The 18,402-nt window shown below is 36.0% G+C and overlaps 1 protein-coding gene across 2 annotated transcripts in view; it reads left to right on the plus strand.

Annotated features, from left to right (window-relative positions):
- The first annotated feature begins 3,227 nt into the window (after positions 1-3,227).
- The window catches only part of LOC143231856 (ras-related protein Rab-8A-like), a 31,683-nt gene continuing 16,508 nt past the window's right edge, over positions 3,228-18,402 (plus strand). Inside the window, exons 1-2 of one of the 2 annotated variants that reach the window (XM_076466592.1) lie at positions 3,228-3,406; positions 18,108-18,168. In XM_076466592.1, the coding sequence (XP_076322707.1) occupies positions 3,283-3,406; positions 18,108-18,168 (185 nt within the window). In that variant the 5' untranslated portion in view covers positions 3,228-3,282. The remainder of the gene's footprint in view (positions 3,407-18,107; positions 18,169-18,402) is intronic. The other variant, XM_076466591.1, reaches the window with a different exon arrangement.

The raw sequence follows: 18,402 nt of genomic DNA on the forward strand, positions 1-18,402 counted from the left end.
AATAGTAGAAACTGAATCAGATATCAAGTTAACATAAAATGTAAATAACAAACCTACAATATTTGCTGAATTTATCGATTTAAATTACTAAAGTACCATTATAATGATTATGTCCCCCCAAAATACTTTTCTTTGTTTGTTAATTACTTAGATTATGAAAAGAGGTATTGTTGTATTATAGGTACGTATGCGTTTTCTTTTTAATATAGAGTTTTGCAAATGTTTTCGAATGATAATAATAGGGGTCGCTAAGACATAGAGTGAACTAACTTTGTTTTCTGTTTCGTCTACACCTATAACCAGTTAGGTCGATATCCTTTTTGAAAAAGAAAGAAAGAAAGACATTGACAGCGTTGTTAATCCAGCCGGATCAAACGAACTACCGAATGCAATAAACAGAAAGAAACAATCGTAGAACATTAACGTAATCTCGTATAGACACTGAAAGTCTCGTTTAAATTGCGACTATGCGAGAAGATGAATCATTGCTTTAAAAGTTGGATTAACATGCAGACAAAGACACGCAAGGGTAACTGTTTTTAGAAACCAGATCATGAATCAGTGATTATCCAAGGCCAACTACTACAATTCCAGCTTTTGTCGAAACTTCGAAGGTTGCCGAAACAAATGAATTTTTTTCTTAGAACTGGATTTACTTTTTGCAATGTATTTTTATAAATAGTTAATACATGTGTAAAACCTGTGATAATAGGCTTGCGTTATTGGTCGCGGTCGTATATTATATTTGAAAAACTGCGTATATTTTCAATGAGTTTGAAATACTTGACAGGCTTAAGAAGAGATTCGTCTGCCAGTCATCCCCGTAAATCTTTTTAATTTAAATAAATATGACTGGAATATTATATTTTGCACTTTAATTTAAATGTTTAATTCTTCAGTTAAAACCAAATAAATTACAGCTTCCTCTGACGGGAGCTTCACTGCTGGGGAACGATTTCCATGACTACTCCTCCGCATTATTATCTTCGTGTGTCATCATAACAGTTTTTACATATTGTATTTTAAACAATGTTTTCTACAAGTGGCTTGATTCAATTATAAGTATTACTACATAAAAACTGTTTAAAATAAACAAAATAATATACACAAATAAAATGAAACAGAGCTTTAAAAAATGAAATACTCGAATAATAAATTCAGTAAAACAGGGCAGAAAATAAACAAGATAAAAACATGTTATGCACGTTAAAAACATCTAAATCGAATAAAAGTATAAACTCACTGTTGTCTTTGTATGGCAGTTCTCTCTAACAACTGCGTTATATGTCTTAGTTGTTGTTTTTTTTAATTTCGTGCAAGATTACACGAGGGCTCTCTCACGTAGCCGTCCCTAATTTAGTAGCGTAAGGCTAGAGGGAAAGCAGTTAGTCACCACCACCCACCGCCAACTCTTGGGCTACTATTTTATCAACGAATAGTGGGATTGACCGTCACATTATAACGCTCCCACTGCTGAAATGACGAGCATGTTTGGTGCGACGGAGATTCGAACCCGCGACCATACGATTACGAGTCGAGTAACCTAACCACTTGGCCATGCCCCTTGGCCTATCGCGCGTTGGAAAACGAAGTCTGTTATTGAAGGCAGGTACGTGTGCAAGAATGAAAAACCGTTTATTCGTTCGTATGGTCAAACATTTCAAAATATATTTGTTCTGTCTCGGCATGGTGGTTTGGGTTCTCGACTTGTAATATGAATGTTACGGGCTCTAATCCCCATCACACCAAACATGCTCGCCCTTTCAGCCGTGGGGGCGTTATAGTGTGACAGTCAATCCCACTATTACTTGTTAAAAGAGTAATCCAATAGTTGGCGGTGGTGCTGATGACTAGGTGCCTTTTCTCTAGTCTTACTTTGCTAAATTAAGAGAGCTAGCGCAGATAGCCCTCGTGTCACTTTGCGCGAAATTCAAACAAGCAAACATATCTGTTCTGAACTTCATGTTCTCCGATATCCCAAATAAAACGTTTCTTAGTTTCTAGTTATGTATATGAATTTGTCGTATTTTGTTGTATTAAAACATTGTTATCTTACAGAATATTACACAATAATTTGTGGCTAAATTCCACGCACCTTCAATTGCAAATGAACAAAAAACATCAGTTTCCAAGAAGACGTTTGAAAAACGCTAAAAACACAAAACAATTACTTGGAACCTCATCATGAAGCTTGACAGCTATGTAGTCAATTAAAAGTTGTTTTGCTGTTGTTGTTTTTTGAATTAATTACAAAGCTTCACAATGGGCTATCTGTGCTCTGCCCATCACGGGTATCGAAACCCGGTTTTTAGCGTTGTAAATCCGCAGACATACCGCTGTGCCACTAGGGGGCTCAATTGAAAGTTCTGAGAATTAAATTTATTTGTCCAGTTTTGTCTTTCAAAATCTGACTTGTCTAATTCTTGAATAAGAGGAACATACTGAAGGTTCGGCTTCAAGACGAGGGTTATTTTGGTTCAAAAGGTTCTGTTTCGTAACCACGAGCTTCACTTTGCGGATGATGGTTTTGATCCAGGTTGGTTGGAAATGTTGTTTCCAAGTAATTACAATATTTAATATACAAAGCTTCTTTGTATTCCTGATTTTAGCTGTTTTTCGCTTCACAATTGTCTCTATTTTTTCTACTAACCAAGTATATACGAAAGAGCGATATATCATCTGTCATGGATAAGATAATCATACGCGGAATATTTTAACGATAGCAGTAAATATTATCTTATTATCTGTTTCGTTTATCAACCACGATAATATAAACATTAGCGATAATATGCGTGTTTTCTTATAGCAAAGCCACATCGAGTCATCTAATAAGCCCACCGAGGAGAATCAAACCCCTGATTTTACCGTTGTAAATCCGGAGACATACCGCTGTACTAGCGAGGGGGGAAACTGGTGATAATATAAACAGTGGCTTGTAAATGAATTAAACCCTGAATGTGAACCGTTGAGTCATAGAAATTGTTTCAGCATGACAGTGACGATGTTGTTCTGAATGTTACGTGGTGTGAAACTTTCCTTATGATGTTCCAGGTGTTTTCTGTCAGTTTAGCTTCAGTAAGCAATAATCATTTGCGTACTTTGAGAGTTTAGTTGGTGAATGGCGCCATCTCTTATGATTCACGATATTTCATATAGACAGCCTGGCGCAACTCAACCATACATGACAATTCGGTACGTAAACGTTTGGGGTAGTGACGTCACACGTCTACGTCACACAATGAGCTACAAGCGCCAGTCGTGATCGATCTGTGAATCGGTAAGATGGCGGTGGATTTTGCTGCAACTTATAAGATTCTGGTGCTAGGCGATAGCAATGTTGGGAAAACTTGTATTGTTCATCGCTACTGTGATGAGAGATTCTACGACACCTATATATCCACAATAGGTAAGGCTTAAGACTATTTTAATTGGTATAAGGAAGGATCTAATAATTCTGAAGAAAATCAGCTCAATCTGCTTGTAAATATTCACTATACGAAAGGCTTAAAGCTATTTTACTCACTATAAGAAACTGCTTTATTGTTTAAAGTAAGTCAATCTGGTTATAAACAACCACAATAGATAAGGCTTAAAGCTATTTTACTCACTATAAGAAACTGTTTTATTATTATAAGAAAGTCAATCTGGTTATATATAACTACAATAGGTAATAAGAGTTAAAGCTATTTTAATCACTCTAAGAAACTACTTTATTATTCTAAAGTAAGTCAATCTGGTTATAGACAACCACAATAGGTAAGAGTTGAAGCTATTTTAATCATTTTAAGAAACTGCTTTATTGTTTGAAGTAAGTCAATCTGGTTATATATAACTACAATATGTAATAAGAGTTAAAGCTATTTTAATCACTCTAAGAAACTACTTTGTTATTCTAAAGTAAGTCAATCTGGTTATAGATAACCACATTTGGTTCTAACCTTTTAATTGTTGTACATAAAGAACCGTGTCATATTATTCAATAATAAGTCATTCTGGTTAAAGACATCCACAACAAGTAAATATATTTCACACGTTGTAGGGAAGAATCTTATTTCTCAGTGTTAAATAGTGTGGTTCTGAAATTCCCCTTTTTGTTTGGCTCTTGTATCAACTCATTTCCAAGTAAAACAAGCAACAAGAGAGACATTGTTGCACGTTTTAAAGATACCTTTAAATTCGAAGTCAAAACCAGACAATTCATGAATATCAAATAATTTCTTTAAAATGTTTTATTCGGGGCATAAAGAGATTATAATAAACTTATGTTCTTTCATATGATTTTGTTTGAGATTAGGTTATAAACGTATAAAGCTTAATGTTTGATCGTAATGTTGCTAAAGAGATGGGGTTTACGTAAAAGTGTGTAAGATATAAGACTAGTGCACCGTAAAGAACCTCACGAGTGAAAACAGAGGAAAATGTTAATAATATGTAAACCACACCATTACATCCAGTTCGCCCTATATCAGGGCTTGTCAGGTCAGTTAGGGTACAACAAACATAAAACTAGTAGTGGTCGAAACGCTAAGTAACTCATCGATATATTTCTGGTCATATCTTTTGTCAATCTGTAACAAACTTATTGTAATGAATTATCATGATGAGTCCCTAAAATATAATAACCGCTGACGCATATGTATATTGATAAAAAAAGGCTTAAATTAAAGTGAGTGAAGTACAGATTTTTATTGTTCGTTATAACTTGTACTTTGAGTACATATACTACAAGAACACGTGGACTATTAACCTCATTTTACACGCTTCCGGTTTGATATTATTAATGTTTTAATTTGCTCATTGTTAAAGCTCATATATACCAAGAAATATCCAGGAAATGAGTTTCAGCATTCATGTACAACGAGGGTTAACACTAACACGCTGGACAATGTATGTTAATGATATAAATTTACTTTAACCTTTGACTTATCTTTCAACATTTGTTTATAAAACTTTGAGAATACTGTAGAGATCATAGTCTTAGAATTTGAATGAAACACAGCATGTATAAATCTATAAAAGAGGTCAGCAAACATAAATCTATGAAAGAAGTCAATAAGCAGATATCTATAAGAGAGAACAATAAACACGAACGTATAAGAGAGGTCAACAAACACAAATCTATAAGATAGATTAGCAAACACGAATCTATAAGAGAGGTTAGCAAACACAAATCTATAAGAGAGATCAACAAACACGAATCTATAACAGTGGTCCACAAACAAATTTATAAAAGATATTACAAACAGAAATGTAAAAAAAAAAAAAAAAATGTGTCCATAAAGTTGTCCGTTTATTTATATTTAAATCCATCATACCATATTAATATTCAACTGGTATGTCAAAACTCGAAGACATATATGAAATTATGGTATAATACATATTACAATAATCATCTATATAAATATAATAGTACTGTTTATTATCTGTTGTATGTCCATGTTTGGACATTTTTTTTTAATTAGTATTGTTTGTTTGTTTATTTTGATTGTTTGTGAACAACATTTCTGGTGCGGTGGGGATTCTAACCCACGACCGTCAGATTATGAATCGAACGCTCTAACTATGCGAACCAAAGTTTGGAATGTAGGCTCAGTGGATCCATACGAAAATGCATGCACACAATTTCTGCTTTGCCTTTGTATTTTGCTGTTTTTATGGCCATTTTTGCATTTTTTAACCACTACGTTAGACGTATCTTCATCAAATTTGGCAAGGAGGTTTGTTTGGTCTATGAAAAAATACATGCAAAGTTGCGGTTTCACATATTGTGTTTTGTAGTTTTTATGAGCGTTTTTGCCTTTTTTAACAATTACATGTAAAAAAAGAAATTTTTTTATGTCCTGAGATAACCTTTTAAAAATCATGAACTTACATAACTTCCGGAAGGTCCAGGAGGACGGACGGACACTCCATTTAGTTTAGCAATAATTAAAGTACCCTGTTCTACCTTTTCACCTCTTATTCACAAAGAGACTTCTGTGCTATGAAAAGTTAAGAAAAATAGAAAAATCATTGAATATTAATGAATTTTATCATTCTCCAAATCAAATAATGTAATTGCATTGTTTTGTGAATCTGTAGGTATGTCTATTTACCAATAAAATATCAGTAGTTTTGGTATTTTAAATAAAACAGTAACTGAACCTTGTAGTATACAGGGTGGCCCGTAAGTCCCTACCCATACATATGTTATTATGTTATATTCAATCACGCATGTATTATAAATTTGTTTCTTTTTTTCAGAGAAATATGGCCCATGTAAGCCCATTTACACTTGAAAACGCCACACAGAAAATGGCGTCGCTTAATATTATGCAGCGAGACAGTACACAGATACATTGGATACATAAGATATGTGGATGGATAGGGACTTACGGGCCACCCTGTATATCAAGCTAGGAGCTTAACACACATTTATAAAAATACAATAAAGTAAGTGTTTCATTGTTGGACGGGAGCTCTGACAAGAAAACTTTCTTTCAATATTGGTTTGTTTGTTTGTTTTTGAATTGTCACACAAAGCTACACAAGGGCTATCTGCACTAGCCGTCCCTAATTTAGCAATGTAAGACTAGAGGAAAGGCAGCTAGTCATCACCACCCACCGCCAACTCTTAGGCTACTTTTACCAACGAATAGTGGGATTGACCCACATTATATCACACCCACGGCTGAAAGAGCTAGCGTGTTTGGTGCGACGGGGATGCGAACCCGCGACCCTCGGATTACGAGTCGCACGCATTAACCCACCTAGCCATGCCGGGTCCTTTCAATATTATTTCAGGTTTAAAACACTTCAAATTCGGATCAACACCACATTCATTTCTTTATTACATAGTAGCAGTGAACCAAACACAAATTAGAGCTCAAATACACAATGTTGCATTACATATCTTCGATGAATTCTGAAAATTAATTCCAAAATTCAGAAAATCCCATTACATGTTAATGAACCATCGAAATTCGTTTTCAAAGACAAAAAAAAAACAAAGTTTTGTTAAATTCGACTTGGAAGGTAGCAACTGTTTAGACTTTATTGGACAGTTTCGACCAATGATACGCTAACTTTATGTGTCAGTGAATCTTTTATTGTTCTTTTTTCCGCTAGGTGACAATAAAAACCAAAAGTAAATGTTTTCCCAACACTTTCTTGATTTTATGTGACTTCCTACGTTGTTTTAGTTCTATTACTAACAAGTTATCTTCTAAGTTTCTATCTAGTTGAAATTTTAGTAGGTTTGTTGAGTTTCTCGCACGTGAGCTATCTGCGTTAACCATCATAATTTTGAAGTGGCAGATTTGATGGAAGACAACTAGTCAACACCATCCACCGACAACTATTGCACTATTTTTTATCAACGAATAGTAAAGATTATCCTTTACGTTACAGCTCCTCCCATGGTTGAAAGCGCGGACATGTTGCGTAGTAGGATTCGAACTCGCGACTCGCAGATTTTGAGAAGAGTTTCTTAGCCACCAAACCATGATATACTCTGTCAACTTCTGACTTATAAAAGGAATTTGTAACAATGAGTTTATTACTTATTACTCTGGCATTTGCTTTTCACAAGAAGTTATTTTAAAATATAATTTAAAAGATAACTTAGATGAACAGCTTCATGGGATACGACACTAAGAGAAGAACTGCAAATTATTGGTTCCATTCACGTGCAAGTATTCATTCTGTTGAGCGACTTCAGGTCCTCGTTGATTTATGTTTGTTTGTTCGTTTGTTTCTGGAATTTCGCACAAAGCTACTCGAGGGCTATCTGTGCTAGCCGACCCTAATTTAGCAGTGTAAAACTAGAGGGAAGGCAGCTAGTCATCACCACCCACCGCCAACTCTTAGGCTACTCTTTTACCAACGAATAGTGGGATTGACCGTCACATTATAACGCCCCCACGGCTGAAAGGGCGAGCATGTTTGGCGCGACCGGGATGCGAACCCGCGACCTTCAGATTACGAGTCGCATGCTTTAACACGCTTGGCCATGCTGGACCTCGTTGATTTAAGACCATGAAACATTTTTACCGACACACTTCAACAGACAGACCATCAGAAAAATTCATGTTCGTTTTGAAAACAGGGTGCCCTAGTACCTTGGAACCAGCGGCACTTGAATATATTTTACTAAATGTGTTGTTGTTCTGAATTAAGCAAAAACAATATAATGGGTTATCTGTACTCTGTCCACCACGTGTATCGAAACCCGATTTTTAGCGTTATAATAACACAGACGTACCGATGTGCCACTGGGGCACTACGAAATGTGTTCCACGTGCTGTCTTTGTAGTTCAAAAAACAAGCGACTACTTTAACAGGAGGACTAAACCAACCTACACATGTTTTGACAGCGACATAATCAGTCACTTATCAGAAACTCTGTAGAATTCAATGTTTTACCTACTTCCCCGATTTTTAAATAAGTGAACTAAATGAGAAGATGTAATACATGGATAAACACAGTGCTATGTGCATTGTAATAATTATTTTCATTAATAGAATATACTTTGCACTACTGACTCTATCGATGCACCCTCCAGAGAAGTACAGCCCATAATTTAAAAATGCTGTTCTAGATTACTGTTCGCTCTATCTTGGGCCTGCGTGATTAAGTGGTTAGGGTGCTCGACTCGTAATCTGAGGATCACAGGTTCAAATTCCCGTCACCTCAAACGTGCTTACACTTTCAGCCGTGGAGGCGTTATAATGTGACAGCCAATCACACTATTCGTTGGTAAAAGAGTAGCCCAAGAGTTGGCGTTGGGTGGTGGTGACTACCTGCCTTTCCTCTAGTCTTACACTGCTCAATTAGCGACGGTTAACGCAGATAGCCCTCTTGTAGCTTTGCACGAAATTCAAAAACAAACAAACGATCTCTCCTGCAAAACCCATTGGCAATTATATAGGCAATCTGATACCGGTAGCATCTGCAGTCAAGTGGCTTTATTGTATTTTATAACACCAGAGTGAAACAGTAATTATCGTTTATATAAACAGCTCAGTGTTCATGTACTGCAACGCCCACTAACAGCTGCGTAGAGACAACCTGTTATACCAATAGCGCGTGAATTCTACCGCCTGTTTTACATATATGGAACAACCGGTTAAAATGGAATATCGTATTTTCACACCGAACTGCGAACTCGACTTGATAAATAATAAACAAAGAAATTTCTAAGCCTAACTTGTTTAGCTGTTAAGGTGTGTGCTTCAACTCCCTTGTACAACAGTGGAGCCAGCCTGCTACCGCAACTGTGCCTCTTCCTATTTTCAGTTAGCGACCTCAGTTCTGAGACTGATTGACGAGTAATTAATCAGTTTGGGTGAATATCAGAAATCGGTATCTAATAATCAACATTGTAGCGTTTTACGTCACTAGGCAATATCATGCTGTGGTGTTAAAATAACATGACATACGTAGGTTAGTTACAAGTTGATGTGAAAAGGCTTGTTAATTATTATGAGAAGTGTTTCGTTTTGATAAACAATTATTCTCCTGTCTAAATACATTTTCACAGTAACAAATAATAATAACAGTAACACGTTTTCAAAAGTCGTCTTCGACTTTGAGATTTATACTGAAACAAAATCAAATTTAGGCTTAACTTTAAAGCTGGTGTAATTTTATGTTTAGGTGTATAATACATAACAGAAGTGACATCTAAATAACTAAACCAAATACTAAAAGTAAATAAAACTATTGTATTTATAATCATTTGATGTAGAAGACACTGTTCCTGTATATACAGTTTTCAGTGATAACAAAATGAATTGGACCACTTTCAGCTGTCTCTAATTTCACTGCACAACAAAAGTTTTGCTTCTTGAACACTGTTGGGTGTTCCTTATAGATTTTTGGCTGCTGATCAAGAAAATCACATCCAAATTTGCCCATCATGTACCGTTTCATCGAAATCTTCAGTTTCACCAGGACATTGCTGCAATGGAAAAACGATATCAGGGCAACTGGAATCCGTCAATGTTTGCTGACTACTGTTGGACACTGAAACGTGATGCACCGGACATTGAATACAAACGAAAATCAGGAGCAAAACACTTTTAATTATGTTGAACTTAATAGGGTATTAGGTACACATACGCAATTAAATACGTTCTTGCCGGTAAACAGTTAACTGTCTATTTCTCAGTGTTCCTACGTTATGAAGCAAAACCAAAACTATGTTTGTGCATATCCACCAGGTACCTGTCACAATCAGCAAAAACTTTTCAGGAAGCAAAACTTTTCAAAAAACTGTTGTGCAGTGTTTTCAATCTACTGACCAGAAGAAAGAGAGCCAGTCAGCAGGACTTCACCACTCGTAGTCCATACAAAAGATTGACTGTCACTTTTATTATACGTCCACAACTTGAGAACGTGACTGGCTAGCTCCAAAATTCTGAGTCACAGAAAATAACAGCTGTTTTTCTAACAGAGATAAAATTATTTTCAATTTCAAAATATTAAAACTTATTTGTTTTTATAAAAACAATGTCCGAATTTTCAGCCATGATATTATTCTTCAGAAAATCCTTTTATAGCCATCCTCAGTGGCTCAGGAACACGTCTGAAGGCTTATAACACTAAAATTAGGGTTTCGATATTCGTGTTGGGCAGATCAAAGGTAGCCCATTGTGTGGCTTCTTAGCACCTGACAACAAATAAACAAAAAGACTCATGGTCGAAAATATGTGCATTGTTTTTAATTAAAAAACAAAAAAGAGGGAAACCTCAATAGCCGCGACACTTGAAATTCTTTTTGTTAGCTATATTTTTGTGTGTCACCAATACAAACTGTATTTTATATCTTATCAGGATATTTACCAGCCCACCCTCAAATTAAAATTATTTTACGTGGAATTAGAGTAAATTGATCTATGAGACCTTGAATGTGGTCAAATACATCAATCGAAAGGGTTTGACCTCCCGAGTCCTTAGCCGTAATTAGATCTCAAATCGGTCAAGAGATGATGGAGCTATCAGCTAAAAGTTTGTACTTGAGAAAAAAACTCAGAGCCTTTATGCCGCAACTGAAAGTGCAAATCAGTTTATATTTTGGAAGTGTGGATCATTACAAAACTGTACACTTAGAAATTCACTACGTAATTAAAAGAAATTTTGCTGGTTTGTGTCAGAATTTTGCACAGAGCTTTACAAAGACTGTCTGTACAAACTGTCCCTAATTTTGACCTAATAAACTACATGGAAGGCAACTAATTAACAGAACCTATTACCAACTCTTGGGTTGCTTTCACCTAATCAAATAGTGAAATTTGACTGTCACGCTTACAACGCACTCAAACACGTTTTGTCTCGAACCATGAATCCTCAAATTGATAGTTTTGTCATGTTAATCATTAGGTTAACCATTAGAGAACTCAACTACGTATTTATTGTCCAACTGATTATCTTCCAAAACAATAGTGTTATGTCTAATATTGTTTCACTGGCTATAAGTGTTTGGTTTGTTTTGAATTTTGCGCAAAGCTACTCGAGAGCTATCTGCGCTAGCCGTCCCTAATTTAGTAGTGTAAGACTAGAGGGAAGGCAGCTAGTCATCACCACCCACCGCTAACTCTTGGGCTACTCTTTTACCAACGAATAGTGGGATTGACCGTCAAATTATGACGCCCCCGCGGCTGAAAGGGGCGAGCATGTTTGGTGCGACCGGGATTCGAACCCGTGACCCTCGGATTACGAGTCGAACACCTTAACACTCTTGGTTATTCCGGGCCTCCGATGTGTAGGAATATATCTAAAAATTTAGAGAAAAACTCGACGATGAACGTGAAAAATATTTTACAAAAATCAGTACCAGTAATACAAACTATGTTCTATTTATTATTAGAATTTAGCCATAAGTTGAAACAAAGGAACTTGTATTTTCTTTAGATTATATAGACGCTGTAAACATTTAACTTATTCAGTTGTTGCAGTTGTTACTTGATGAAAAGGGACGCAGTTTTTATCTCAACATTTTCATCACGAACTCAAAACTCCATCTCCTGTTCTACACTTGAGAAACATAATTTGAATTCTAATTACCTGAATTCTTATTTTAATTCAAAATAGATTATTTTCAATCGTTTTACGAGCTAATCCATATAAGTGTACTGTTTCACTTAAAAACTAAATGTGTTTTTTGTGGTGGTAAAAGAGCACTTCCTGAATATGTAAATATACACTTTTTGAATTTGTAAATACACACTTCCTGAATATCTAAATAGGTACTTCTTGGATATCTAAATACATATCTCATAGATTTGTAAATACATGCTCCTTGGATCTGTAAATACACACTTCCTGAATATCTAAATAGGTACTTCTTGGATATCTAAATACATATCTCATAGATTTGTAAATACATACTCCTTGGATCTGTAAATACACACTTCCTGATATCTAAATAGGTACTTCGTGGATATCTAAATACATATCTCATAGATTTGTAAATACATGCTCCTTGGATCTGTAAATACACACTTCCTGAATATCTAAATAGGTACTTCTTGGATATCTAAATACATATCTCATAGATTTGTAAATACATGCTCCTTGGATCTGTAAATACACACTTCCTGAATATCTAAATAGGTACTTTGTGGATACCTAAATACATATCTCATAGATTTGTAAATACATGCTCCTTGGATCTGTAAATACACACTTCCTGAATATCTAAATAGGTACTTCTTGGATATCTAAATACATATCTCATAGATTTGTAAATACATGCTCCTTGGATCTGTAAATACACACTTCCTGAATATCTAAATAGGTACTTCTTGGATATCTAAATACATATCTCATAGATTTGTAAATACATACTCCTTGGATCTGTAAATACACACTTCCTGATATCTAAATAGGTACTTCGTGGATATCTAAATACATATCTCATAGATTTGTAAATACATGCTCCTTGGATCTGTAAATACACACTTCCTGAATATCTAAGTAGGTACTTCTTGGATATCTAAATACATATCTCATAGATTTGTAAATACATGCTCCTTGGATCTGTAAATACACACTTCCTGAATATCTAAATAGGTACTTCTTGGATATCTAAATACATATCTCATAGATTTGTAAATACATGCTCCTTGGATCTGTAAATACACACTTCCTGAATATCTAAATAGGTACTTCTTGGATATCTAAATACATATATCATAGATTAGTAAATACATGCTCCTTGGATCTGTAAATACACACTTCCTGAATATCTAAATAGGTACTTCTTGGATATCTAAATACATATCTCATAGATTTGTAAATACATGCTCCTTGGATCTGTAAATACACACTTCCTGAATATCTAAATAGGTACTTCTTGGATATCTAAATACATATCTCATAGATTTGTAAATACATGCTCCTTGGATCTGTAAATACACACTTCCTGAATATCTAAGTAGGTACTTCTTGGATATCTAAATACATATCTCATAGATTTGTAAATACATGCTCCTTGGATCTGTAAATACACACTTCCTGAATATCTAAATAGGTACTTCTTGGATATCTAAATACATGCTCCTTGGATCTGTAAATACACACTTCCTGAATATCTAAATAGGTACTTCTTGGATATCTAAATACATATCTCATAGATTTGTAAATACATGCTCCTTGGATCTGTAAATACACACTTCCTGAATATCTAAGTAGGTACTTCGTGGATATCTAAATACATATCTCATAGATTTGTAAATACATGCTCCTTGGATCTGTAAATACACACTTCCTGAATATCTAAATAGGTACTTCTTGGATATCTAAATACATATCTCGTAGATTTGTAAATACATGCTCCTTGGATCTGTAAATACACACTTCCTGAATATCTAAATAGGTACTTCTTGGATATCTAAATACATATCTCATAGATTTGTAAATACATGCTCCTTGGATCTGTAAATACACACTTCCTGAATATCTAAATAGGTACTTCTTGGATATCTAAATACATATCTCATAGATTTGTAAATACATGCTCCTTGGATCTGTAAATACACACTTCCTGAATATCTAAATAGGTACTTCTTGGATATCTAAATACATATCTCATAGATTTGTAAATACATGCTCCTTGGATCTGTAAATACACACTTCCTGAATATCTAAATAGGTACTTCTTGGATATCTAAATACATATCTCATAGATTTGTAAATACATGCTCCTTGGATCTGTAAATACACACTTCCTGAATATCTAAATAGGTACTTCTTGGATATCTAAATACATATCTCATAGATTTGTAAATACATGCTCCTTGGATCTGTAAATACACACTTCCTGAATATCTAAATAGGTACTTCTTGGATATCTAAATACATATCTCGTAGATTTGTAAATACATGCTCCTTGGATCTGTAAATACACACTTCCTGTATATGTAAATCGTCGTCATGATGATTCCCCGAAGTCGTGGATGATGGTCCTCCAAGTTCATAGATGGTTCCGGAGATGGCTAATGAAGCCAATCCTTGCTGCACAGGTCATCTGGCTTCTGGCAGTAAGGGCAGGTCAGTTCAAAGGGAAGAAGAGGTTTCAGTTTCAGCCTGCGTTGTTTCCTCTTATCCCGCTCATCTTTAAAATGTTGTCTTCTTGATGACTCAAAGAATAGTGCTCCCTGACGGATAAGGTATCTCCAGGTGGTTCGGTCGTGAGCGAGAGTTTCTCAATTGTTAACATCAATGTTGCAGCTCTTGAGTGTTGTCTTCAGGCCATTCTTGAACTGCTTATTCTGCCCTCCTCTCATTCATTTCCCATTTTTCAATTGACCATATAGGAGGCGTTTCGAGAGTCGGCTGTCATCCACTCGGAGCATGTAGCCTGTCCATCGGAGGTGGCTCTTGATGATGGTGGCTTCAATGCTGTTGATTTTGGCTTCTTCGAGGACGCTGAAGTTGGTTCTGTATTCTTCCCATTTGCTCTTCAAGATAGCCTGGAAGCACCTTTGACGAAAGTGCTCCAGCTGAGAGATGGCTTCCCAGATTGCAAAAAACTGCTGATGTTTTCAAGGACCTGGTCTTGTACCTTGACAGCAGGAGATACAGGGTTGACCATCGCAGGTGCTAGTTTATGGAGAATCTGGGTCTTGGTCAATTTGATAGAGAGCCCCATTTTTTGGTAGGCAAAGTCAAAAGTGTTAAAGATGTCCTGAAGCCCCTGTTCGCTGAGAGATGGCATCTGATTGTCGTTAGCATGCATAGAGGTCAGTGATGTTCAGTTCTTTGTCGTCAGCATACTGCAGGTAGATTAGAGGTCAGTGATGTTCAGTTCCTGACCTTAAAGCAACTAGGCCTTAAGAGCTTTTCGTCTGTCAAACTTTTGTGCGATGGCACAGCCTTGCTTAACTCCAGAGTTGACAGGAAAAAATTCTGTTAGACCTTTGTCAGTTTAAACCATTACCATCATTCCGTCATGAAGAAGGCACGGGATCTTGTAGAGGCCCGAAGGCTTGGCGCTATTGGTTGATGAGTGCTCAGGAAACTTTGTTAAACTTAGAAGACGCCTGTGTGTGAATTAATTTAACGTGTGAAGGATGTTACACACCAGCAGACACACGGTCCTTGACAGTCAACGAGTTGAGTCCAAGGAAACCAAGACGATTGGAACTTGATGAAATGCTGCAGCCCTGTATGTAAATACACACTTCCTGTGTGTATAAATACTGTCTTTTCTGCCACCTAGTGGTATACAACAAAGTTTGATAATTCTTTTTGGCTTGTTTGTTTTTTTAATTTCGCGCAAAGCTACATGAGGGCCATCTGCGCTAGCCTCCCTAACTTAGTAGCGTAAGACAAGAGAAAGAAGGCAGCTAGCCATCACCACCCACCGCCAACTCTTGGGCTACTCTTTTACCAACGAATAGTGGGATTGATAGCTACATTATAACGCCCCCACGGCTGGGAGGGCGAGCATGTTTAGCGCGACGCGGGCGCGAACCCGCGGATTACGAGTCGCACGCCTTACGCGCTTGGCCATGCCAGGCCATAATACAGATCAGTACAGTTATAAAGATATATATACCTGCATACCCGTTGTCTTAGCATGCCACATTATTCGCTGAAACATACCATAATAACACGAAAAATATAATTTCGTTTTCAATAACTCGTTTACCCCAAACAGCACCAGTACAATGTTAGGTGAACACTGCCTACAAAGCATCTTGAACTTTGAAACGTAATTTCAAAAAATAAGTGGAACAGAACTGAAAGAGCCAGACTTAAGCGCATGCATTTGTTTGTTGTTAAGTACAAAACCCGCTGTGTTCTACCCGCCGGAACTATCGAACCCATATTTTAACGTTATAAACCCGCAACGATTCACGGGAAACGGATAAACTGGATCCCAAGTATTAGTTGACACTTTATATCGTTGGCCTGGCATGGTCAGGTGGTTGATGCACTCGACTGGTAATCTGAGGGTCGCAGGTTGAAATCCCCGTTACACCGAACATGGTCGCCCTTTCAACCATAGGGGGGTTATAATTTGACGGTCAATCTCACTATTCGTTGGCAAAAGAGTAGTCCAAGAGTTGGCGGTGGGTGGTGATGACTAGCTGTCTTCCCTCTAGTCTTACACTGCTAAATTAGGGACGGCTAGCACAGATAGCCCTCGAGTAGCTTAAAGGCGAAATTCCAAAACCAAAAACCTTCGATAGCACGGCTCAAAGAAGGCTGGGGAGCAGGTAGCCCTTGTGAAGTTTTCCACGAATTCCAAAAACAATCAATCACTTTATGTCCTTCGATAGCACGTAGAAGCCAAAGGAAGTACATATAAAATAAACATCTGTATTATTTATAACTAGCCGGAGAACCTGCCCTCTGGACGTAAGTTATGTAAATTTATGATTAATAAAAGGGTATCTAATGGCATGAAAAGTTGCTTCCCTTACATGTAATTGTAAAAAATACCCACTAAAACTGCAGAACAGAAACTTTGGCACCGTAAGTTTGCGTGTATCATCCCAGGGGCCCAACAAATCCCCACAAAAAATTTAGTGAAGATCCACGAACAGTGAACGAAGTAATGGTAAGAAACGCGAAAATGCAAAAAATGTCTCTGAAACTCGCAAAACCTAAACCTGAAAGTTTGTTTATTTCTCTCCATGGAACCAGTGAACCTCCATCCACAATCTGTGAAGCATTTACCTGGACAGACAACAGAGAATTCAGAAAATCTCTATCATAAACTTCTCTTTTTGGGCAGATAATTGATTATTTTTATTTTACTGTAAGATGTGTATATTCTTATTGTAACATATACCTCACATACATCATTGAAAACAGATATCTTTGAAACACAGTTTTGATGTAAGGTTCAAAACATATCTTTCAAACACAGTTTTGGTGTAAGGTTCAAAACAGATATCTTTGAAACAAAGTTTTGGTGTAAGGCTAAAAACAGATATCTGTTAAACACAGTTTTGGTGTAAGGGAAGAAAACACGTATCTGTAAAACACAGTTTTGGTGTAAAGTTGAGAACACGTATCTGTTAAACACAGTTTTGATGTAAAGTTGAGAACACGTATCTGTTAAACACAGTTTTGATGTAAAGTTGAGAACACGTATCTGTTAAACACAGTTTTGATGTAAAGTTGAGAACACGTATCTGTTAAACACAGTTTTGATGTAAAGTTGAGAACACGTATCTGTTAAACACAGTTTTGATGTAAAGTTGAGAACACGTATCTGTTAAACACAGTTTTGGTGTAAAGTTGAGAACACGTATCTGTTAAACACAGTTTTGATGTAAAGTTGAGAACACGTATCTGTTAAACACAGTTTTGATGTAAAGTTGAGAACAAATATCTGTTAAACACAGTTTTAGTGTAAGGTTGAGAACAAATATCTGTTAAACACAGTTTTGATGTAAAGTTGAGAACACGTATCTGTTAAACACAGTTTTGGTGTAAAGTTAAGAACACGTATCTGTTAAACACAGTTTTGATGTAAAGTTGAGAACACGTATCTGTAAAACACAGTTTTGATGTAAAGTTGAGAACAAATATCTGTTAAACACAGTTTTATGCAAAGTTGAGAACAAATATCTGTGTATCAATTTCTTTTCCTTCTTTTTATTTCCAGGAATTGATTTTAAACAAAAAATCATCAACCTGGATGGAACACCTGTGAAACTACAGATATGGTAAGACACAAAGAGAAATAATATAGCTTGATAAAAACCAAAGGACCAGTTCGATATGCATTCTTTTGTTAAACAGCATATTTTGAATTGTTATAAATAATAATATTTTGATAATACTTGATACTAGCAGAGATCTACAGATCATTTCAGGTCAAATTAATTTTTTATTACAAGTGTAATTCTTTAAATACAGGATTTCTTAAATAATACAAAATAATTTCAATCGCAGAACAT

Source organism: Tachypleus tridentatus, chromosome 11 (genome assembly GCF_004210375.1).
Source record: "Tachypleus tridentatus isolate NWPU-2018 chromosome 11, ASM421037v1, whole genome shotgun sequence".
Lineage (NCBI taxonomy): Eukaryota > Metazoa > Arthropoda > Merostomata > Xiphosura > Limulidae > Tachypleus > Tachypleus tridentatus.